The sequence below is a fragment of the Eschrichtius robustus genome, chromosome X (genome assembly GCF_028021215.1).
Source record: "Eschrichtius robustus isolate mEscRob2 chromosome X, mEscRob2.pri, whole genome shotgun sequence".
NCBI classification, from domain to species: domain Eukaryota; kingdom Metazoa; phylum Chordata; class Mammalia; order Artiodactyla; family Eschrichtiidae; genus Eschrichtius; species Eschrichtius robustus.
Window position 1 is genome coordinate 109,379,027 of NC_090845.1, and position 25,540 is coordinate 109,404,566.

General features: G+C 44.6%; 1 protein-coding gene across 3 annotated transcripts in view; it reads right to left on the reverse strand.

The window, feature by feature from the left end:
- The window catches only part of TENM1 (teneurin transmembrane protein 1), a 570,000-nt gene that overhangs the window by 24,108 nt on the left and 520,352 nt on the right, over positions 1–25,540 (reverse strand). For all 3 annotated transcript variants that reach the window (XM_068532554.1, XM_068532553.1, XM_068532552.1), the window contains 4 exons: positions 15,118–15,484; positions 13,174–13,684; positions 2,119–2,291; positions 733–968 (listed from right to left, as the gene is read on the reverse strand). In XM_068532554.1, coding sequence (XP_068388655.1) covers positions 733–968; positions 2,119–2,291; positions 13,174–13,684; positions 15,118–15,484 — 1,287 coding nt within the window. The remainder of the gene's footprint in view (positions 1–732; positions 969–2,118; positions 2,292–13,173; positions 13,685–15,117; positions 15,485–25,540) is intronic.

Genomic DNA, 25,540 nt, shown 5'->3' on the forward strand with positions numbered 1-25,540 from the left:
CACATCCTTCTGTGTGTGCCTGCCTGGCCTTTCCAAATAAGTATCAACTACCCCAAAGCAGGGGTCTGGGACAGCTCAGTGGACCTGCTGACCATCTCCAGGCCTTGTGAGGGATTCTGGAGGGCCTCCCAACTAAACACATTTCTCGATCCAGACGTTCTTGGGGCCTGAAATTGCTACTATCAGAGCACTTTAGCTGGCTAATGACAAAGAAAGCTCCTATTAAGAGGGGGAAGGGTAAGCTGTGACAAAGTGAGAGAGTGGCATGGACATATATACACTACCAAACGTAAAATAGAAAGCTAGTGGGAAGCAGCCGCATAGCACAGGGAGATCAGCTCGGTGCTTTGTGACCACCTAGAGGGGTGGGATAGGGAGGGTGGGAGGGAGGGAGACGCAAGAGGGAAGAGATATGGGAACATATGTATATGTATAGCTGATTCACTTTGTTATAAAGCAGAAACTAACACACCATTGTAAAGCAATTATACTCCAATAAAGATGGTAAAAAAATAAATAAAAAAAGAAAAGAAAGAAAGCTCCTATTAGAATGTTCATTTCAGGATACTGAACCATTATCAGCCATTAGCACCCTCTCTTGAATTAGTATATCATATAAGCTAGTCAGTCAGCTAGAAAAGCTTTGGAGAAATGGGACTTCCAATGAGGGAGGCTCTGCCGTCTTCAAAACTAAAACACCGATTCTATAGCTTCTATCAGGTCGAGCCTTACCCTCAGCCTTCTTTCAAAAGCTGAAATGTTGCCTTTGTTCTGCTCCTTCCGCTGCCGCCACTCGATGAGGTTGGCGTTGTGCTCTCCGGGCAGCGAGATGTTGCATTTGCCCAGGGTGGGGCTGACCGCCCCGGACAGGATGTGGGGCTCTGAGCTGAGGCTGATCTCCATCCCGCTGGCAAAAGTGACACGTAGGGAGCCGTCTGGACTCACGCGATAGGTACTCTGGGTATTTTCTGCAGACAGAGGAGCAAAGGAGGAAGAGGGGGGAGAAGGGGAAGCACAGAAGCAGAGGAGAGACAAGTTCAGCTTTAGGAGGTAAGTTTGGGAAAGGGTGAGCAGGCGGGGTGCCGTGGACCTAACTGCCCTCTGGGCTAGAGAACCACTCTGACAGGCCGACACGCTCTCTGTCCGTTTGGGTCTCGTTATTTTCACAGCTGGGCTGTCTTGTTTCTTGGATAAAAGACTCCTGTGTAATACTGCAGGCTGTTTTGGTTTTGAAAAACTTTCTCATTTTTAAAGAATTCCCTCACAAACTCCCTTTCTGACTTGGTGGATTGGCCTCCTCCATTTGATACGCTGGGAGCTAGAATGAGCGGAGTATGAAGTCGAAATCAGCATCATCACTGCCTGGGGACACCAGCACAGGTGCTGGACTCCACAAAATGATACGCTGACAGAGGTCGCCACCGAGCCTCTTAGAGTGGCTCAGCCTAACAATACAAAGAGTCCTTAATGACTGGGCAGAGAGAAAACAATTTCTCTGTGTCCACTTCCCTCAGCTTCCAAGACGTTCTTTCCAAATCCACCTCCCTTCCTCCCTTCCTTCCTGTTTACTCCTCTCTCTCTTTCTCCCCCTCTCTCTCCTTCCTTCCTTCCTTTCTTCCTTCCCTCTCTCCCTTCCTTCTTCTTCCTTCCGTTCCTTTACTTTCCTCTCTTTGAACAGAATGAGCTTTTAATTCTCTCATTTCCCTTATATTCCTGCTTGGTGTGTATCCTCATTCATCCTTTTTATTCACCCATGTCAGCGTTGCTCTAGAATGCTGATCTCAGATGGGACACAGACTTCATTTCTTTAATATAACCCAATCAGAGCTTAAAGACCTCTACAAACAGCTGCGTGTTGGGAAATGACTTGATGGAAGAGTAGATTTGGCAGGGATTTAACCTCATAAATCCCACAGGGAGTTATGGCCCAATGTTGCTATAGGAACTTTGTGAAAGGTGTGACTTTGTCTGGGTTTCAGCCTCCATAGCTGGAATATCGGGAGAAGAAGTCATCTTCTCAGCCAAAAGTGAATTCTAGTCATTGACGGTGTGCAGAGGTTTGATGGTAGAAGTAAGAGAGATGCTGTTGGAGTCAGGCGAAGTTGGAAATATTCTTACCTTGTTTTAAAATGTATATGGTACTAGTTGCTGTCAAATTGGTTGACATGAGGACGTTTTCGCGGTTGGAAGTATCTAGCTCCACTTTTGTCAGCTTCTCCAGGTCACTGTGGAAGCTGCTGACCTCTCCAGTGGGAAACGTTGCATTGGTCAGATGCCCCTCGGGGTCATACCTGAGGAATGTAACCAATCCCAACGCTGAAGTCTCTTGGCAGTGATAACAGGCTTTTGCGAAATAAAAATCACTTGGCAGTTAATACAGTTTAACTTTGAGTGATAACAAGTATTATTAACCTTGTTCAATAAGAAGAAAAAGGTCAGAAAGATGATTAATCAAACGAAGGTATTTTTTGCTGCTTCTGAATTCTTGATGACTTCCTTGAGCTGTGCTGTTTTACAGAAAAAATATATCTGGTAATGAATCACTAGGGTGGAAAACTGATATATGAATCATGTCCTGCTGTGTGCAATGTTGCAGGGAGCCCTCCGTTTGCAATTTGGGTCGATCCCATCAGATGTGATGGGTCACAAGGACCAGCAGAGGGTGCTGTTGACAAAGAAAAAGGAGGCATGACTGTCCCCCGCCCCGCCCCGCCCCGCCCCGCCCCCACCAGCCTGAGAAGGCCAATAAACTGATTTTGCACTCTGATAGGAAAATTATATTTGCTGCTCTTTAAGTTGCCAAATTTGAAATGAATGAATCATTCTTCCAACAAAATGACCAAGCACAGAAGACAATGGAAACATGTTCATTAAAACATTCTGGAGCCCCCTGATCTCAGTGTCACTTAATTTTTTAATCTTTTTATAATATAGTACATAATGTGTTGCAATTTGCCTATATGAGTAAGAGAACAAAAAAAAAAATAATTACCTGGGATAATAGGCAATAACCTATATCTAGAAATATAGTCTTGTGAGTTGACGTTTTTAAAAAAATCAGAATTATTGGCAACCTCACTGTCCTCCAAATGGAAACTGCTTCCCTGAAGCCTTTTGATGTGGCGCTGTTCTTTTATTGCCAACAGAACCATGAGAAATAAACACTTCATTAAAAGTAAGGACATGCACTTGGAAACCCATTACTGTTTTCAAGTTGCAAATTACAAAATAGTTAAGTACTTTTATTTGCTTTTAAAATGTTAAACAATTATATTCTTTTTACCCAAAGTGAGCAGGATGCAGCCTGGACACAGTGGCGGAGTCCGGCTCTACTGCCTTCTCCCTCCAAAATGACGCAAAATGGCCTAGCGATTCAGTGTTAATCCACTGCGCTTTAAAGAACTCAGCCTGGATAGCTGCTGAAATTTTAAAACTTAGACCAGCCTTTGGTAGGCTTGGGAAAAGGGGCTAGACATTATTTTATAGGACAAAACTGAACTTGAGGCTATACACAATGCCATCTCAAGTTCAGTTCTGTGTGTACATGAGTGTGCGCACGTGCACACACAGGCTATCAGTTAAAACAGTCAGGCATGCAAATAAAAATAATCAAATAGGTCATTTGACATCATAGATATGACAAGCCCTAGTTGTTTCATTGGATGCACCCTTTGTTTAAATGGATTTCAGTCAAAACGGTAATTGGCATGTTGCTGCTATGCTGCTAAGGCCTCATTATCGAGGAAAGGCCGAAGGGTGCTGTTTGCGCCTGGGGTTAATGGCAAAATCCTGCCCCCTGCTCAGCCCGTTCGCCCATGGCCTGCTCGGGGCTCTGTGGCTGCAAGAAGAAGACCCCTGATGAGAAAGGGGCATGGAAGGGCCTGAACACCTAACACAGCCCCGACTTTGTCTGCCTGGTCTTCCTTCCAGGAGAGGAAAACAATATCCAGTTTTGATTCTTGCAAGGTACCAACCTGCTTTTCCCTGTAGGGAGGAGTTTCCAGGCAGCAGACAGAAAGAAGCTGCTGCAGGCCCCCCCTCACTAGGGAGACTGTGGTCCCACAGCCTGGACTACTCAGGCAGTTCCTCTCTGTTTCACATCCATCACCAGCAACTCTGCCTCATTGGTTTCCCTTTCCTGATTTCTAAAGGGTTTCCTCAGCACTTGGCAAGGTCACTCTTCATTATTCCTCCAGGAAATCTGACCTAAGATGCTACGCATGCAGGTTTCCAACGGACTTTCCAGCTCAGGGCAGTTTCTTTCTTTCCCAGTCACATAGCCCCTTGTTTTAAAGCAAGATTTCATTGAAAGGTGACGGCAGTGGTCGTGCCCACTTCTCAGGGCAAGATGACAAGATCAGATGCTAACTGAGCCATCCATGAGCAAAGGTCAAAAATCTGAATGAACCTCAGCAGTGGCCTGTGGTGTAATTCCCTGGATAGATGTAGCTGGAAGGCTGCTGCTTGGCTCCTTGTCTGGTGAGAGAGGCAATGGGGTGGGGATAAGGTAGAATTTCCCACAGTCCTGCCCAGACTCTAGAGAGCTAGAAAGTTGTATTGTCTGCTTTCCTTTCTGTGGCTGGATAAGCCTCCTTATTTGAAAGTGTACATTTGACTTTATCATAAACAAAGCACTCTACCTTGAGGGCGTTATGCTAAGTGAAATAAATCGGACAGAGTAAGACAAATACTGTATGATCTCACTTATATGTGGAATCTAAAAAAAAACAAAACCAAAAAATCCGAACACACAAAACTCATAGAAAGAGAGATCAGATTTGTGGTTACCAGAGGTGGGGGGTGGGGGGAGGAATGGGACAGAGGTGGTCAGAAGGTTGAAACTTCCAGTCATAAGATACATAAGTACTGGGGATGCAATGTGCAACACGACAATAGTTAACTGCTGTGTGGTATGTATGCAAGTTCCTAAGAAAGTAAATCCTAAAAGTTCTCATCAGAAGGAAAAAAATATTTTTCTTCTTTTTTTTTTTTGTATCTATGTGAGATGACGGACATTCACTAAACTTACGGTCGTCATCATTTTGCAATATATATAAATCAAGTCATTATGCTGCATGCCTTAAACTTATATAGTGCTGTACGTCAATTATATCTCAGTAAAACTGAAGGGGAAAAAGCCCAAAAAACAAAGCACTCTACCCCCCAGTACACTCACCCACCCCAATTCTGCTAGTCACAGTCAAAGCAATGGCATTTGGTGGTATCTGCAGTGTGGTGTCTCTCTCGGGCTCGGTCAAAACCTACAGGCCCAAGTCTTTTCTATGGGGTCATGTTCAAAGGAAGAGCAACAGGCAGATCCCACAACTTTGGAAAGATTGCTCCAAACTGGATAAGAAATAAAGGAAGCCTTTGATTTCTTATGGCTTGCTTGAGGTTTTTTTGTTGTTGTTGTTGTTGTTTCCCCTCCATCACAGGGGACTGCATGTTTCCAGACTGAATGTCAAAGAAACAAGTTTAATCAAAACCTCTTACACTGTTCTGTGGGTTTCCCTCTGGTGCCTGCATCCTTTGGTGCAGAGAACACAAGCCAATATGCTGCAACTGATCCCCTCAGGCCATAACAGGGTCGTAACTTCCACCTCCCTGCCCCCACTCCCCCTCCCTACAAATTCTGGTTGGTGAATTGTGTGATCAGGCATTGACTGTTGCCTTCATGGTCATCAGGAGTGAGCGTGGTAAGAGGAGACTTGCCATCACCTTGTCCCTTCCCGTCCCTGATTTTACAGAGTTCCACTGTGTGTGTGCGCACACACATGTCCCCGTGGATCAAAGGAAACATTTGTAAAGGCAATGCAGAATTCATTCTTGTCCTTGAGGAACACATAGTTTATATTAGGGGAGATGATATTTACACATTATTAAAAATATATTTGGTCTGATATTTTCTCATAAGGGGTGGCCTGCCCTTTCCCTTGAGGACTATGTAAGCCAGAGCTAAACCACGCAGGGTAAAAACTAGGAGCTCCTCCATCTTTGCTTTTAAGAAAATATTGAAGATTATAGAAGAAAAATTCATTACTTATTTTTTTTAAAGGAAATAGACCCTCTTTACCCTCTCATGCCAGAAACCTGACCAACCTAATAAGCATTCTTTAGGAAATACTGGATTACCCTTTCTTCACCAATAACTTCATGTGGCTTCCTATGATTCAGCCCAAGTCCATAATGCCCTTCTATCTTCACTTGTCCTTCATTCAATAAATATCAGTCTTGTGCTAGGTACTGGGGATACTGTGGTGAATGAAATTCAAAGTCTAGTAGTGTAGATAAGATACGCACACAAATCACTCTGATGTCAGAATATTGCCATATACTTCTGTAAACAAGGAGCCGCAGAAGCTCAGAAGAGGCAGAAGTTATTTCCAGGCAGGCTGAGCAGAAGAGAAGGAAGAGAAGGAGGTGGTATTTGAATCCTGGAGGGTAGCTGGAGATCAATCCCTTCATAGGTAGAGACTGGGGACGGGAGGAAGGCATTCCAAAGGCAGGCACACTGGTGGCTGGGATGACCATCGAGGGAAGCAGGATGCTGGAGCACAAGGGTCCTCTCGGAGGGGAGCGGGAGATGAGGCCGGAGAGGCACGTTGGAAGCAGAGCACGGGGAAACTGGGGTGTCAGGCTCTGGAGGAAAGCATGCAGTCAGTAGACAATGGAGAGGCATAGGAAGCTCTTCAGGGAGAGAACAGTATGATTCAAGCAGTTCTTTGGTGGCAGTGAATCTCGGAAGGGAAACTATGGAACAGGGAAACCTGTTGGGAGGCTAACGCCTCAGCTTGTGTAAGAGAAGATGGTGGCCCCTTGCCTTTATGAAATGCATTGTGATCGCCTATCATTGGGACCAGTCTTCCTTCCTAGGTTGTAAACTCTCGCATCTTTAGAGAGAGGACACAGTGTCTCATCACCTCTGTATTTTCGGTGTGTGGCACAGAGCAGACTCTCACTGCATATACTCGTTGAATGAGAGAAACAGGATCTGCCAGTGGAAATGGGAAGGAAGGGGTGGGGATGAGAGTCAGCGTGGTGAGAGGACAGACAGAGCCATCCCAGGTGGTGCGGAGGCTGAGCTTTCACGGACGTCCCATGAGGTGCATCTTCCCAGCCAGGCTCGGAAAGCTCGTTCGGCCAGCAGCCTCTCTTCCTTCTGTTCAGTCCCTTTCTCTTCGGTAGTTCTCTCTCCCCAGCATGAGCCACAACAGTTCTCTCTGCCCATTCCTGAGCCTTATCAAGGGCATGAAGCACAAGGGGAGGGGACTGAGCAAAGGTGTCCAGTCTGTCTCTGGAGTCCTGAAGGAACTGTTGGCAAGTCTACGTTCTTCTTGCTTAAATGAAATCCCTCACCTGCCCAGAGGCAGGGGGCTGAACCATGTGGTGCCTTAGTTCCCTCCCTACTCTGAGATTCTCAAAAGCACTGGAAACACTTCGATGTGTTTGGACTGACTATTCACTTACATAACCAGTTCTGCATGGGAATCACATCCTCTGCTTAGGCAAATATCTCACCCAGAGACGAGGCTTGTTTACCTTGCCCCGCCTCCCCGCTCCCCGCCCCCGTTCCGCTAATCTTATCAGGGAGGAGCGAGAAGCTCCCGCTAGCCATCTTCCATAAGACTGAGCATTTGTAAAACAGCCTAGAAGGCACCCAGAGCTATCGTGAGGGCATTTCAAGTTGTCAGTGAATGGCGTTTTCTTGGGGGGTTGGGGTGGGGAATGTGCGAACCAAGTCCCGAGATAGAGCACAGAAAACCAGGGATCAAGAGATCACGCTCCCACAAAGGTCAAGGGCCTGAGGAACTGTCAGCTCGGCCGGCACTGGCAGCAGTGACAAAACTGACACTTTGGCCTCAGTCTGGGACCTTTTCAGTTGAGCGTAGCAGAAGCCTTTGCCAGGGAAATGCTTGCGAAACAAGCAAGGGCATCCTGGCTATTCCTGCAGCTCTGCTGGGGCAGGGTCATTGCAATTAGGAGCCCGCCAGCCCCTCGGGCCAGAACCCCTGCCTCGTTCCTAGTTCTGTTTTGACAGTCACCTCCCTGTTAGCCATTTCTCCGTGGTCAGCTTTTCCCCTGACACTCAGGACACTTAAGGGCAGTCAAGCATCAAGTACTAATACTTGGGGTGTGCCACTTTGATCCTGGTCCAAGTCAAACGGAATTATGAAAAGCAATGAACTATTTAAACAACATCACACTACACAAGACAAGCCCACATACTACCACGGCACCAGATGCATTTTAAAATCCCATTTGGACTGTGCACAGTGTTCAGGGTCATCTGTGTCATTTCTCCCTGCCATCGTTGCTGATAACCGAAAGTTGAATGGATTACTGGCTTAGCTACCTCTATGCAGCAGTCTTCCATCCTTCCAACTTTTGCTTCCGTTTCTCGTCTCAGAACAGAAATCTGATGTCCACCTTGGCAAAGGATTTGTCACCTTTTGGCCAAAGAAGGCAGCCTCTCTCTCACCTCAGAGCAACGCTCAAGTTCTCTTAGGAGGGCCTGGTAACAGTGGCCCAAGGCCGCCTTCTACCGACCTCAGCATGGCTGTAACCCTGACTGGAAGAGTAGGTCCCATTCGGTGCTCCCTGGCTTCAGAAGGAGAAGGAAAACCTCGAAGGAGCGCTCAGAACCGGCTAAAGCGCTGGAGGATAACAGTGAAAGAAGCCAGAGTTTGTACAGAGTAGACTGGGAAGAATTAGTTTCATTTTGAAGGTTGGGAAATTGCTCATTCCGATATGTACAGGCAAGAACCGACAGGGACAGCATTCCGCTGGGGACAGAATGCACTGCTTCAGGAGGAAGAGGAGGGTTTCGGCATAATACTGGCTGGAGTTGAGAAGGTGGGAGAAGGACGAAACGGATATTCAGCCTCCCTTTCTCTTTCATGGCGCTCTCATACTCCTCTTGTCCTGCTACTGCAGCCGAAATCTTCTAGCTCCCCAGACTTCCCATGGTCACTCTTGTAATCCCAAATCCTCTTCCCTTCTCTGGAAGGCAGTGGGGTAGTGGTGGAAAGAGCAGTGGGCTAGAAGCTCAAAGATCCGCCTCTAGACCCAGCCAACCAGCAACGTGAATGGGCAAATTAGTCCCCTACTCTGGGCCTCCGTTTCCTTATTTGTAAAGTGACCTCTGATGTCTCCTTGTGGCCATAAAATTCCATGATTACCCCCACGTGAATGCCTGTGTTTCTCATCTCTTAATGCCTCAAGATTGGTTACCCAACAACAATGATGTTAGATGCTACTTTTTTCTCACTGCCAGCCGAGTCCTGGTTAACAGGCCTGGGCTCCGCTTGCTGTAAGTATCCGCCGGGACCACAAACTATCCGACTACAACATTCTGTTCTCTATCTGACATCATCAATTTCCCCCTCTGTATTGTATTATTTTCATCAGCACACAAATGTACCATTATTTCTTTCATTTTAAAAACCTCCTTCTGTTTACTCTGTTCCCCCCCTGCTCCCATTTCTCTGCTCCTCGTTACAGCACGGATCTTCAGAAGAGTTCTTTACTCGTTGTCCCCAAACTCTCCTCCCAGTTGCTCTCTCTATTATTATGATTATTATTATTGAAATATAATTAACATAGCATAAAAGTCACCATTTAAAAGTACACAGTACACAATTCAGTGGCTTTCAGTACATTCACAACGTGTGCAACCATCAGCACCATTTCTAGAACATTTCCATCACCCCCAAAATAAACCCTGTACTCATTAGCAGTCACTCCCCATTCACTCCTCTCCTTAGTTCTTGGCAACTGCTAATCTGTTATACTTTGTCTCTATGAATTTGCCTTTTCTGGGTATCTCATATAAACGGAACTATATAATATTTGTCCTTTTGTGTCTGGCTTCTTTCAGTTAGCCTAATGTCTTTGAGGTTCATCCATGCTGTAGCATGTACCAGAACTTCATTCCTTTTCATGGATGAATAATATCACATTGTATGGATACACCACATTTCGTTTGGTCATTCATGACTTGATGGACACGGTTCTCTACACTTCTTGGCTATTATGAAGAACACTGCTATGAACATGTGTGTATCCATTCTCTCTTAAACCTCCTCTGCTAAAGCTTCTGTCCCCCAGTGCCCACAGCACCTGTTCTTGTGAAGGTAAACAATGATCTCCACAGTGTTGGATGGAACGGTCAATTCTCCGTGCTTATCTTACTTGACTTATCAGGAGTATTTGACATGGCTGATCACTCCTTCCTCCTTGCATCACTTGTTTTACTTCGCTTCCAGGACGTCCCACTCTCCTTGTTTTCCTCCTACTTCACTGGACTTTCTTTCTCAGTGTCTTTTGCTGGTTCCTCTTCATATCTTCAACTCAATGTTGGGGTGCTCTAGGTTCCATCATCAGATCTCTTTTCTTCCTTGACTACACTCACTTTTCCATGAAGATCTCGTGGCTTTAAACACAATCAAAACACTGGTGGACGCCAAATTTGGATCTCCAAATTTCACATCTCCAGCCTCTCCCCTCAATTCCAGACTCAAAAATCCAATTGCCAACTTGATATTTTCCCTTGGATGTCTAAACTGATCATATCCAACCCTGAACTCCCACCCAGTATCATGTACTCCTTGCCTGGTCTTCCCCATCCTGGTAAATGGAAAGTCCAACACCCACTTGCTCAGGCCAAAAACTTTGGAGTTATTTCTGACCCTTTTTTTTTTTCTCATACCCCACATCCCATCTGTCAGTCCTGACAGCTCTATTGTCAAAATATATTTAGAATATTATCACTTACTGCCCTCACTCCCTGGTCTAAGTCACCATTTTGCCTGGATTATTGCAATAGCCCACTCCCTCCATTAGGTTCCTCTACTTCCACCATACAGTCTGTTTTCAATACAGAGTGATTCTTTAAAAATGTAAGGCAGATTCTGTCACTCCTTTACTTGAAGCTCTCCAGTGGTCCCACCTTTTACTCAAAGTCTTTACAGAGGCTTGCAAAGCCCTATGTGAAGTGGCCCTGGCCACTTCGTTGATTTTGTCTCCCTACCATGATTTTTCACTCCACTCCAGTCACAGTGGCTGCCTTACTATTCCTTGAACATGTCAGATTTGTTCCTGCTGCAGGGTCTTTGCACTTGCTGTTCACTCTGCTTGCAATGTTTTCCCCCTTCCTCCCCGCCAGATACCCACACGACTCACTCCCTCACCTCCTACAGGCCTTTACTCAAATGTCACCTTCTGAGTGAGGCCTTCCCTGACCACCCAACCTGAAATAAAACCCCCTTCTGCCCCCAAATCTTGATTCCCCCTGACCCTGCTTTATTTCCTCCGCAGAACTTATCACCATCTGAAGTTCTGTGCATTTTACTTGTCTCCCTCCAGTACAATGTGAGCGCTATGAAGGTAGGGATTTGTATCTGTCTTGTTCACGGCTATATCCCCAGCACCAGAACACTGCCAGGCATATACTAGCTGCTTAGCAAGTATTTGTTGAATAAATAAATGAATGGTTAAACGGGTTATTTCGTGGGTTTTTTTCCTCTAGTTTTATTGAGGTATAACTGACAAATAAAATTGCATGTATTTCAAGTGTACAATGTGATAATTGGTAAATTAGTGAACGGTTGAACTGGTTATTTTGAAAACTAGTTAATAATTCTGCCATTTCTTGTTGCTTAACTGAATTTAACCATTAGCTTTCAAAATAGTTATTTGTCTAATTTCAGCTGCAATGTGACCTTGCGTGAATTCTTAAAAAAAGATATTCTCATTAGAACTTTTATCTTTCTTAAGGGTAGTATATTTCAAAATGTGGGCTCTTGAGTCAGACTGTTGGAGTTTGAATCCTGGACATCTGTGTGAATCAGGACAAGCTCACCATGCTGGGCCTCAGTTTCCTCATCCATAAAATAGGCAAACCAGGAGCACGTGCCCCATGTTGTTATTTTGGGGATCAAACAAAATACTTTATGTAAATCACCTACCCTAGGACCTAGCACATCGTAAACCCTCAGTGAACAGTAGCTTTTATTACTTTTATTAAGATGTAAGAGAAATTTTTCAAGAAATAGAGGAAGACCTGCAACAGAAACTGAATACATTTTTCTCAGTGAAACTAAAATAGCTGTCCAGCTCTTTTGTATAAGTGGCATTTCTTTGGGAAATGATCCAAAACTTGAAGACCAACTGTTTTGTCCCTTTCCTCAGGAGGGTTTCGTGGGATCTGTTCTCTTCATATTCCCTACATCCTCACGGAAGAGTCACACCTGGAACTCCTTGTATTTAGTATCTCCGCTTCTCACGTTCCTCAACTTGAATGCCATTTCAGGCTCTGGGTTCAGTTCCATGGATTATCTTCACTTGGTAAACTGGTTAAAAATTCAGCAGTTCCCTTCGTGGGGAAGATGCTTGCCGAGTGCTCGCAAACTAGCTTTCTAAATGGGTTGACTTGCAAATAACGTTGTCCAGCCCTAAAAGGCTAGGACGATGGTCTCTATTTCCATGACAGGACACCTCCTAGTAGCCTGCCGTCAGACACACCTTCTGTTAATTCCCAGTTACACAAAGTTATCACAGATCCGGTCTGTGAAAACCCAAATGTGTTGGAGTCTTTGCCTTGTGCAGGGAAACTGGGGGGAGGGCGCAGGCCTGTACTGAAGCTTTTGACCCCACATTTCCCAGAAGCAGCCAGTGGAGTGCAGCTTCTCCTGTTTCAGCATTTGCCCCACGTCATTTCACAACTTAAACTGAGTTGGGCTGGGCTGGGCTGCGCACACATTCGTTAAACGCCACAGGGATCAATAAATACTAGTTAAACTACACTGCTTCTTTGCTACTTTAGAACTATTTTCTAGTTTTGTCATTTAAATGAAATTTCCCCTTGTTTTCCCAGCTATGCTGTAAGTTTCTCGAGCACATGGACTTCCGCCTCATTCTTGTCTCGTGCAGCGCCGCGCTTGATTCTTCATTCAGCCTATGTTTTTATTCTTATGCTCTGCGAAAGTGCTCTGGAGAAATGGGTTCGAAGCCTAGGAGTTGGGTAAAATTTTCTCCTTGACTTATTTTTTTTTTTATTGTGGCTGTTAGGAGAAAATAGCATGCAACACTCAGCAATTACTAAGTCATTTTCCCACTGTAATACAATTGCAAATACAAACCTAACAAAGCCCATGTTGAGAATTAGAAACTTACTCATAAACGGTTGTCCATCCATTTTCGTTACTTTTGGTAGCCAGAAGCCCCGTGTTTCCTGGATAGGTCATCAAGGCCAGATTGTAGCCTTGGGCTGACACTCTTTTCAGGACTCCGTTGCTGCTTATGGTCAGCCAGTACACCTGCCCGCCAGGCACCACAAGCCAAAGGGGCATCCCGCTTGCGTCTCGGCGAATGTGCACAGAATTGCCGTTGCTGCTGGTAATCGCACCCAAGTCGCCTTCGGCATTGTAGGTGAAGTTATACACATAGTCCCTCGTTATCAAGTTCAAGGTGTGCAGGTGGGTTCCATTGACAGTGAACTGGTACAGTTCCTGATCAGAAGGTGACGCAATCTCATAAAGGTTCATGTCATTCAAGTGGGCTTGGTTCCTGCTAATGGTACGAATTCGAACATTCCCAAGGTCTGCCACGTAGAGGGTACCATCAGGTGACACTGCTAAGGAGGAAGGGGCTTTCATCTTTGCATCTTTGGCATAGCCACCATCACCTGTGGGAGAAAGACCCTGATGTTAATAGTTGTGGTCACAAGCATTTATACAAACATACCGTATACAGAAATCGCTGTGCATCAAGAATCATTTTAAAGGGAACAATCAGTGAACCAACATTCTCCACATGCCCCAGCTGGATATTTGAAACCCATTATTCACAATTCTTGAGTCAGTGCCACTGAGGATGAACAATGAGATGCAATCCTCTCAGTTAACACCAGTTTTGTGAAATCGTCAATCCTGCTCTTCTGTATCTATTGCATTGAAGGATACAAAAACAGCAAATGATGACAGCCACCCCAAATCTGGCTGGAAATCCAGAGACTTAACACTTGTCCATGCTCATAGTATCTATCTCAGGGCTTTCCAGTCCTACTGTGCCCAGACACCTTTCTTCTGTTAACTTTCACTGTCACATTGTCAAAGTACACTAAGTCTGCAAGTGCGACAATGATTCAGAACATCAAATTTGATAACTGGAATAAACATTCCAGTTTTGCCTTGAAAGAAAGATATCAATTAGCAAAATAACTATAAAACTAGTTGTCTAGGAAAACATTGGAAATATCAATCAAAAGTCATACTGACCCAGTTGCTCACTCTTGATTCCTCTGTCCCAAGGAAAGGCAAAGGTTAAAAGAACCATTTGGGCGTGGATGAGCAGTTTGATAGGGCTGCATGCAGCATGGAGGGATGTCCACGCACCAGCAATAAATGCATCTATTGACATTTACAGGACTGTTTACTGTCTGGAATATCCACTCCGTGTTTTGGAGAAAAGGCTCTTTTTTTCCCCCCCATTTCAATTGGAAGTAAAGGGCACTATTGGTTATGGAGAAAATTTTGGATTAAAAAAAAAAACAATGTAAGTAGCAGACTGATGTCCTGAGAACCCTCATTGCGAGGTTTAATTTTGCCCTTGTATCCCAAAAGCAGCCTGCTGATGGTCCCTTTGGGTTTCAAATAGCTCACATTGTTAATCTGGAAACCAGTCACTTATTGGAAGTAATTTTTTCCTTAGCTAAATCAGTAAATGTAGGTTTTACCTAGCTTCCCTTTCTCCAAAGTACAAATAATATCATGATCTTACATTTGTAGAGTGGTCTTAACTTCTTAGAGTACCAAAACTTTTATTATACTAGTTTATCTTCAAAGCAGCAAGGTGATATAACTGAGACACATGGTCTCTCTACTTAGCAGGTGAAGTGAGTCATGAAGGGGTTTTATGGCTTTCCTAGGGTCACTCAGTGAGTCAGTTGCAGAACAAGGACCAGATACTAAGCTGTCTGGTCCCCAATCCATTGCTTTCTCCACTGCCTCACACCAATGTTTACAAGTAATAATTTTGTTCTTTTTTTGACTTTTCTGACGCACGTTTTTCTTTTGAAAACAGAGAGGGGGAGCTGCTGAATTGCTAAAAAGGTCATACCTGAAAAACAGTCACAGTTGGGATCAATTTTGCAGTCACAGTCAGTGGGGGCACCAGCCATGATGGAGATCTCCCCATTGGTGGTAACTTGCTGAATGCGGTTTACTTTCCTCTCGTCTGTTTCAGCTATGAAGAGCAGCCCGCTGTGGGAGACGCTGATGGCCCTTGCCGACTCCAGAGTGGAGTGAATTGCTACCTTGCTGACCAAGAAATGATCGATGCCTGGCACCTGGCAGTGAATGGGGCGCCCTGCAATGATCCGCACTCGCCTGTTCTCAGAAATTTGAAGCACAATGTTGTTATCCAAGACATACAATGAATTGTCCAAGGGATTGACTGCAAGGTCTGTTGGCCACTCTAATCGCACCTGCAAAAAGAACAGAACACACACCATTAGGTTACAATATCTTTCCGGGGCCGTTTTACCTTGAAAGAAAAATTGGTTTATTGGTTCCCCATCTCATGAATTTCAGCAATGTTGGTGTTATCCGGCAAAGTTCGGAAGGACAGTTGATTAAGTGCTCTGGTAAACACATTTACCATTTATGCCATTTCCAACATAATGTGAATTATTTTCTGCTATAATTCCAGAAGGATCCTTCTCAGAGTGTGGTCTCTGGACCAGCAGCAAAAGCATCGCCTGAGAACCAGTTAGAAATGCAAATTCTCAGGCCCCAACCTAGACTTATTGAATCAGAAACTCTGGAGTTGGAGCCCAGCCAGCCATGTTTTAACAAGTCCTCCACATGATTCTGAAGCACAATAAAGTTTGAGGACCACTGCTCTAGGGCTTCTGTGGCACTATGAGATGCAAATCTCTCTCACTGCTCTGTAGATGCATGGAACAGCAAAGTCATAGAGGCATCTGGACAAAAGGGTGCTAGAGAAACCCGATTTTACTCTATCAGCAACCTTTTGGGACAGGACCTTTCATTGGCACAGACCTAGCATCTGTCTTGTGGAATACTCAGGTACAGTTCATCAGCTGCGGATTTGGAATCCTAAGTTGTAATGCACTGCTCATGTGGCTTGACCTGGTTCACTCCATATCCTCCTTTCCTCAGCAAAGAAACAGGTTGGTTTGTTCTTTCATTGGATGTTTGCTGAGCACCTTCTCTGTGCTAAGCCTTGCGCTAGGCTTTGGGCATTCAAAAGATCCCCAAAATGACACAGCTTCTGTCTTCAAATGCCTCATGGTCTACAAGAACCCTTGGAGAGCCATCAGGCAATTACTCACCATGTCATGAGAAGGAGGCAGCAGAGAGGATGTGAGAGCTCTTTACCCAGACTAGGAGTCAGGAGGCAGGGTATTTCCAGAGAAGGTGGTACCTAAATAGGGTCTGCAGTGACCAGTAGGAGAGGAATGGGGTGGAAATGGCAGGCAGCAGAGTTGAGGGCAATCCAGGGAGAGGGAGCAGCATGGGTGAAGGTTCGGAGACTAGAGACAGTATGGCCCATCCAGATACTACAAACAATTCAGTAAGGCTAATACAGGCTGAGTGATGGGAGAGGTGATCGGTGAGAATCAGGAGGTAGACAGTGGCTAGGTATTACGGACTGAATTGTGCCCCCCTAAGTTCATATGCTGAAGTCTAACCTCTAATGTGACTGTATTTGGAGATGAGGCCTTGAAAGAGGTAATAAAGGTTAAATGAGGTCATAAGCATGGGGCTCTCATGTCCTTATAAGAAGAAGGAAATACCAGGAATGTGTATGCACAGAGAAAAGCCCATGTGAGGACACAGTAAGAGGATGGGCGTCTGCAAGCCAAGGAGAGAGATCTCAGGAGAAGCCAAACCTGCCGACACCTTGATCTTGAACTTCCCGCCTCCAGAACTATGAGAGTATCACTTTCTCTTGTTAAAGCCACCTGCTCTGTCGTGTTTCGTTGTGGTAGCCCCAGCAGACTAATACACCAGGTAATGGAGAGATGTACATGTCCAGTTTTATTCTGATGGCTTTAAGTAAGGATGTGACATAATCATATTTGGGTTCTAGAGGGATCACACTGTCTGCTGTTGAGATCATATTGGAGGAGGAGGTGAGATGGGAAACAGGCCGCTAGTTAAGAGGCTCCTGCAGTGGTCCAGGTGAGGGATGATGGTGGCCTGAATTAGGTTGGCGACAGTGGGGATGGAGAGAAGTAGATGGATTTGAGACACATTAAGGAGTTAGAAGCAAAAGGACTGGGGTGTGTGTGTGTGTGTGTGTGTGTGTGTGTCTGGCGTGCTGGACTGGGGTGTGTGTGTGTGTGTGTGTGTGTGTGTGTGTGTGTGTGTGTGTGTGTGTCTGGCGTGCTGGTGCCCAGTGCTGTGCTGGGCACTGGGACACACAGGCCAAGCAAACACGGATCTACTCTAGTTCCTTTCTTGACACAGGAGTCAGCCCAATGCCTACCCTGACATTTCCTCGACAGCTGCTATTTATCACCGGGCACTTCTCAGAGAACTATGTTACGTGCACTCTCGACTCCACCACTCACTTATTCTGTACTTTATTTCTCTTCTCTTATGGCTAGGCAAAGGCAGAAGAGTCTGCCCCATTCCTGGCCAAGATAGTAACAGTAATGTAGCTGCAATTCTTTTTGCCTTGAGTGAAAGCCCGAGGAAAGCTTTGTTTTTCTCCTTGAATCCAAAAGTCTGAAAACAAGATACACGCTATCGTCGCATTCTGAGGCCCACTATTTCCAGGTTGGAAGAGGCCTTCCACTCAGTAATGAAGTGGACAAAGGCCAGTCTGAGATAAAGCCCTTCTCTCTAATTCTGTCTCTTAATGGAGGGCAACTGGTGATGTTATAAAGAAGGCAAAGGTTGTCTTTGACCTCCCCTCTTGTACCACTTGGGGCTCTTGGCCCCCTGTCTCTGAGTGTCTCTCCCAGACACACAGCAGCCTCAACCTGTCCTCCTGTCTCTACATGCCCTCAGCCTCGACATAGGCTGGCCTTCTCTGGTCAGTACCATATGCCTCTGGACAGCTAGGAATTTGAATGCTAATGGAGTATAAAGCTGAGCTTCTGTTATGCATGTTCTACAGAGCCTTTCAGACTGAGGCCATTGGATAAACATTAAACACCAGCCTTAACAGCTCCCAGAGCAGTTTGCTGTGATGTGTTCCTCAGCACGTCTGTCTGAGGCCCTTGCATGTCAGCGCCCTGCCACGGAGAGGGAGAGCAGGGAGATGGAGGCCTGCGCTGTGGACCCCCCCATAGCCCTCACTCTGGACCTCTATACACACCATCGGGCTGGTACAGAAGCTGTCTGTGTGCGCTGGGCCTATGGAGCTCAGTCTCCCAGGAAATAAGCTGGGGCTGGCTGAGGAAGAGGAAACGAATGGATTTCAGTCCAACACTCGTATTTTGATCAAGTCTGAAGTCAGTGACCCAGAAAAAACAAAGTTGGCAGAAATGACGTTCTAATTATCCCCACTCTGAGAGCTGAGGCCGGGGCAGAGGCTGGGGACGGCACACACCTGGCAGAAGTCAGAGAAGGCCATGTTTTGGACTCAGTTCTCTGCGGTCAAGGCCGCCTCTGAGATAAAGGCTGGCAGTTGGAAGATGAGCTATTAAATTCTCCGACTCGCCCAAGCTGATTTAAGTCAACACTGTTGGTGTCATGTTTATTAGGTTTAAAATTGCCTCAAAAATACACCAGCTATTGTGTCTGCTTGTTTTCTGTTCCATCAAATAAGTCACCCTCTGGCAGTTTCCTGTGACTAAAGTGGCCTCTGTGCTTCTGAGACACTTTCTGGACGAGCTACACAGAATCCCTTTAATTCCCATTTGATTTGTCTCTGAAAACTCCTCAGATGAAAGGTGTGTGGCTACTTAGTAGTCTAGGGTCTGTCTTTTCAGAAACTGGACCTTTTCACCTCTCGTAGGTTGTTAGCTCCTTCTATCTGCTTCTTATGTTAGATGCTCCCTTTTCCACGTAATTTTTCAAGGAACTGGTGCTTTATACCAAGGCATTTCCATAGCACACAACGTAGCATGCGGATTGGAGTCTTTGCGCTCATTCTGGCTGTCAGAATTAGCATCTGTTAGTTGCAGAGAGACCCCAGAATTATAGACCACTGAGGTGGGGCTAAGGTTACGCCCTGAGGGCTGCTGGCATTTGTCCGGGTGGAGAGAAATAAACATTTCTTCTGGGGGTGGTGGGAGCGGAAAGAGCTGAAGGAACAGCAGTGAGGCTCTGGAAACTTCGCACAGTAGCCCGGCCTGCAGGCAAACCATTTGGCCTAATTTCTGGTCGTTGCCCCACCTTGTAAAAATACATTAATTTGCTTGAAATGTCAAAATGTATTTAAGCTAAACTAGCATTAAAGGTCACTGGTGTAGCCGCCAGCTGGTAGAATGTGCCCATCTCCCAACAACCTTCCCTGAGAAATAACCCAGAGCAGCAAGGGGCTCTTGGTCTGGATGTCAAGCCTTGACAGCACCATGTCTTCCTCTGCTAATTGAAAATCTGCCTTGAAGGCACTTGGCTCTCAGGTCAGCCAGTCCCATGGCTGAGAGCCAGCTAATTTTGACCTAAGTAGTAGTTTATAAAGCAACAGAATCCTATCGGGGAAAATCCATGTGTAACAGCAAAATCTAAATATGAGCCCTTGATTAGACTAAACTAGAAAATTCCTCAGTTATCCCACACTGTAGACACAGACCATAATTTGTAAACTGAGGCTCTCCCTAACAGTTTCAAGGCTGGTTCCTTCCCATACTAGTGTGTAACCCTAGGCAAATGAGGTATCTTCTATGAGTCTCTGATTTCTTCATCTGCAATAAGGAAACGAAGCTAATGATAGTCTATCTACTTCTCAGAGATATTGCGTGGATTAATTGTGATAAGGAGGCAAGGTACTGAGCCCAGTGCCTGGACAAAGTATGGGATAGCCAATGGTATTAACATGAAAAATGGTCTCAAAGTCATAAACCTTTAGCGCTAGAAGGAACCTAGTCCAGTTACCACTCAATATAGTTCCTTTTCAGCTCCGTTTCCCAGACTTCAGTTGTCCACATAACAGCTTCATGAATTTTGCCTTAGCTGTCCACCACTTGCACTATTATTGACTTAATATTTTTCTTTAAATTGACCTACTTTTTAAATATAAATAGGTGCTGCCCCTTCCTTTGAACTGGTCCTAATCAATAACATCTGTAAAATTACAGGCCCACTCATCTGAGCCTTTAATAAAAGTAACTACTGTTTATTGAGTGCTTCCTACGTATCAGGCTCTTTACATGGATTATTACTTTATATGCTTAGAGCAATCACTTGAGAAAGAAACTATCAATATCCCCATTTTCAGATGTCTGCTCTTCGCCTCTATGCCGTCTGATTCCTCACCTAGAAGAGTGGACATGTTTCTTCACGCTCTCCTCACCAAGTCTGGCCTCCCCTTTACCTGGTTAGATTCAACCTAAAGGTTGATGTCAACCTTTTTTGTTGTTGTTGTTGCTGAGAAGGTCAAAGCTCATTAGGAGTTGAGTGATTTGTCTTTCTCTCTGTCAGTTGTTACCTTTCAGTTCAATGCTTTGTGGTGCCTACTCTGTCTCAGGCACTATTATAAAGGTAAATAAAAAAAGTCCCTGCCCTTTATGAGTTCACAGTCAAGTGACAGAAGGCAGATACAGAAGCAGGTCATTTCAGTATCACGTGGTTAAGTGACACGATAGACACATGCCCAGGGTGACATGGGAACACAGAGGAGGAAGTTTGGGGCAATAGTCCTAGAAGAGAAATGTAAACTTAATCTTGAAGGATGAAGCAAAGGTACTGAGAAAAAGCAAGGTGGGAAGAGTGATCTCAGCAGAGGGAAAAGAATGAACAAAAGCACAGAAGCACGAAACCATATGGGAGTGTGGAGCTCACCGCAGTCTGGGATTGCTGGAGCATAAGTAGGGTAGGTAGTGGTGGTAAATGAAGTTTCAGTGTTTGCCGGGGACTAATTTTAAGTCTCTCCACTGAGGCACTATTGTCATTTGGGACCAGATGATTCTTTGTTGTGGGGCCTGTCCTGTGCAGTACAAGATATTTAGCAGCGTCTCTGGCCTTTATTCACTAAATGCAAGTAGCACCTTCCCTTGAGCTGTGACAACCAAAAATGTCTCCAGACATTACCAAATGTCCCCTAAGGGGAAAACTGTCCCTTGTTGAGAACCACTGCATTAAGCCATGGAGGGCTGTGTAGGCTAAGGACTTTAGACTTGAACTGAGTGTGTTGAGGAGTCAATGAAGATCTTTAAAGTTGGGGGTTGACATGGTCAGACTAGGGCTTTAGAAAGATCACTTAGGCTGCAGTTTGGGGAGCAGGCTGGAGGGAGACCAGACTGATGCAGGAGAATCAATTTGGAGGCCAGATCTTCACCAGTACATTCACACATTAACATAGCTGTCCCTCCACCCCTCTCGCAAATATCTGAGTGCTGATTCAGACAGACATAGTCCCTGCCTTCACGGGCTTAGAGTCTGCTACACTGTTTCTCATGCTTTTTTGGATTTTCAAAGCCCTTCGAGAATCTGATGGAAGCTATATACTCTCTCCGTAGAAAAAGGCTCAGATGTAGTAGAAGGAAGTGGTTAGGAGCTCAGGCTTCAGAGTTAAGACTTCCTGGGTTCAAAATTTTGTTATTTGCTAACTCTGTGACCTTGGAGCCAATCAGTTAACCTCTCTGAGCCTCAGTTTCCTTATCTAGAAATTGGGTATAGTAGTAATACCTTCTCAAAAATTTATTATAGGAATTATACAAAAAAAAAAAATCTACATAAAGCACTTAGCACAGTGCCTGGTACACAGAAAGAGCTCTGTAAAGGCTACTTTTTATTATGGAACATGCCTGTATTTCTTCTCATTCCTGTCTGACTGTGGAAATGTTCTATTCCTTGGCTATCTCATGAACCTTTATTTGATTTTTTTTTTTTTTTTGGCTGTGCCTCACGGCTTGTGGGATCTTAGTTCCCCAACCAGGGACTGAACCTGTGCCCCCTGAAATGGAAGTGCAGAGTCCTAACCACTGGACCGCCAGGGAAGTCCCTCTCATGAACTCTTAAGTGCAGTCACATCGTCATGCTCTTTCAAGGTTTCCCTTGCTTCTCTGTCACCAGCCATTCCCTCCTTGTTCATTTATTCCATTGCTTGAGAATCCTTGTAAGCTATGTGTCCTCCAAGAAACATTTGGCTTATATTGCGATATATTATTTCACATACATTTGTCAGCCAATTTCATGGCTAATATTTCAGCTTATTACTTGGATTCCCCACTGTTATTTGTAACAGTACTCTTGGTGCAGTTCCAAGTGTAGAACATGCTACTTTCTTTTCCTTTCTTCTGCCAATAAATGGCTCTTTATCCCATTTTAGGCATTATGCTAGGCACTAAGGAGCCAGCTCTAACCAAGACAGACTAGGCCCTGCCCTCATGTAATTGACAACCTTTGGCTGACTTCATTTCCTTCATTTTCTAATAGATACAGGGTGTTGCTAGTGACACAGAGCAGTAGACTACTTCTGTTCCATTCCATCCATTTTAAGAAATTACTTTTCATGGAAAAGCCTCAGAAACACATCATGACTGTTACTATATTTTGCCATTGCTACCAAGTGCTAATAACTTCTCTTCCCCGAGTTCAACTGTGCTGAAGAAACCAGCTGTTTCCCAAACGGCCCTGTCTCCCTATCCTAAACAGGACACTTCTCATCTCCCTCCTTTAGTACATTTCCAGCCTTGTGGCTCATCTGAAAAGTGACTGTTTGCTTTTGATCTCCGAGGCCTCTTCAGCAGGAATTTCCAGGAAGCGTATGATTATCGCTTCTGTAGTACGCCAACCTGGGGGAAGGTGCAGTGATGGGACGCAATGCTCTCTGCCAGGTGTTCTGCCAGCTCCATGTTAGACGTCCCTGTGCTTCTAAAAGCTGACAACTCCAGATTGTTACCATCACTTTCTGTCAGTTTTCAAATGGCCTTCTCGTTTCTTGACACTGATACTGTCTGAGCGTCTTCAAATTTATCAAAGAGGGAAAAAACCGTCTGGAGAAAGTTTGGTTTTCTGCAGCTGGAAAGCACAATGACACCTTTGAGAGCGATGACCCTTATTGATCTTGCTTTTAAAAAGTGGAAATTATCAGAAGATGAAATACACTGAGACTACACGGACTCGTCAACCGGCAAATTATTTCCCATTATCTCAGATCCACATTCTTGTGTTTCTCTGAATAACGGCTGGAGAGTTTGAGGAACCCCTCAACCTTTGGTCAAATGTGTCAGCCTGGTCTGTGTCCATGGCTACCCAATCAGAATAACTGACACGTAAGTCACGTTATTCATTGCAGATGAAGAGCCAGGATCAATCTAATCAAGAGTTACAATTGGACTGATCTTTAGAATCATTTTGCTGCAGAGCCTATAGATTAAATCACACCTGCCCCAATGTTTCAAAAACATTTTGGAAGTTGAGGAAACAAAGCAAAGCAAAACAAACAAACAAAAACCCCCCAAAGCAGAGCTGGTATGTTTCATCTTGCAATAATTTACACTTTTTAAAAGGAAGATCAATAGGAGCCATCACTCTGAAAAGTATCATTGTGCTTTCCAAGTGCCCCAAACCAAACTTTTTCCAGATGGCTTTTAGAAATTTGAAGAAGCTCAGACAGTATCAGGGTCAAAACAAAATGCTGAATTTGTGGTTACTAAGATGCCTGCGGCAGAGACTACTAGTTCTAGACCTACCCTATCATTCTTTCACTCTTTCCTCCTCCTTTAGTGCACTAATCTTAAAATTTGGGCACACTGCTATCTAGAATCGAAGACATTCCAGCCTGATTTGCAGTTATCTGTAGCCATGTGATAAAGTTCAAGGCAATAAGATGTAAGAGGAGGTGTGGAAGTATCCACACTTTTAAATTGATGCTGCTTAAGGAGAGCTGACCCAGCTGGAAGGAGCCCCTTTTTGCCCTTTCTTCCAGTATGCAATATGGATATAAGTGGCGGGAATTTTAGCAGATGTCTTAGACCATGAGGTGGCCATGAAAATGAAAGCTCTGTGCCAGGTGGGCAGGGCAGAATTATAGGAGCCTGGGTCCCAGACGACCTCATGGAACTGCCATCCAGTCCTGGACTATATTAGTCTGGCTGCTATCTTGCTTATGTCACTGTTGTGTGTGTGTGTGTGTGTGTGTGTGTGTGTGGCGGGGGGAAGGGGCGCTATTATTCTCAGCTGAATCAAATCACAACCAAGAAAATGTTCTGTTAGGCTTTGTTTTTGACTGGCGCTACCGACTATACCAATATGGTCAATCCAGTCTAACATATTTCTAGGTTTACATCTCTGGATAGATCACCAGTGTTCGCAAAATTAAATTAAATTGACATAAATTATGTCCCAAAGAGATCGACACATGCGCCAAAGTCCACTAGGGTAGCCCTTTGTTATGAGGATGACTAATTGCTTAAAGTTAGTGATTAACCTCAAGCATTCCTGAATACCCAGGGCTCCATCATTGGGTACTTCAAGCTGTTCTTCCAGGTCCATGACTCACTCAGATACAACGCTTCTCCATTATACTATAAATATTTGTTTGCCTTCCTTTGTCTTCTATTAGGTCTGTGAGTCCTCAAGGGCAGGAATGAGGTCTCATTCATTTTTGTATTTCCAGTATCTGGTATTACAGTTGGCAAGTGTTTATTGAATGAAAACATTAGTGCCTCACTGACTGTAACATCTTCAGTCCATGAACGCATTTTAAAAATTGTAAAACACAAATTAGCTCTAAGAAGAACTAATTTTCATCAACATGTTTCAGTCAGTAAATCTGGGTTTCCAGAGACCCACTGAGGTTAGTGGGAGTTGCCATATTTCCTCAGTCTTAAGAAGTGTATTTCCTACCCTTTCCATATTTTAAATTTTCTGAAGTGAGGTTTTGTCTTATAATCAACACATACATTTAATGGAGCACCTCTCCTCACTACCTAAAGTTATCAAATTGATGCTATGTTTTAGAATACATGGTGTCTTAGAACTGAGGAAATATGGTATTTCCATTTTGGTCTGCAGACTTCGGGGATCCCTGAGACTCTTTCAAGGAGGTCTGTGAGGTCAAAACTATTCTTAATACTACTTGCCTTTTGTATTTTCTTTTGAGTATATAGAGGAGTTTTCCAGAGGGTGCCTGAGGCTACTATAGCTTTGTGTTTTAAAAAATTCACACTTTTACTTTCTAATAAGGTAAACAGATAAAACCCACATAGAGAAAAGCTCTTTGAAGTCTCCAACAATTTGTAGGAGTGTAAAGGGGTCCTGACACCAAAAAGCTTGAGAATAGGAAAGAAACAGTGAATGAAACCACTCTGTTACATAAGAGTTTCATTCAAGCTCATTAAGAAAAAAGCACGTATCCCTTCCAAGATGGTTCCTGGGGCCATAAGCTCTGTCCA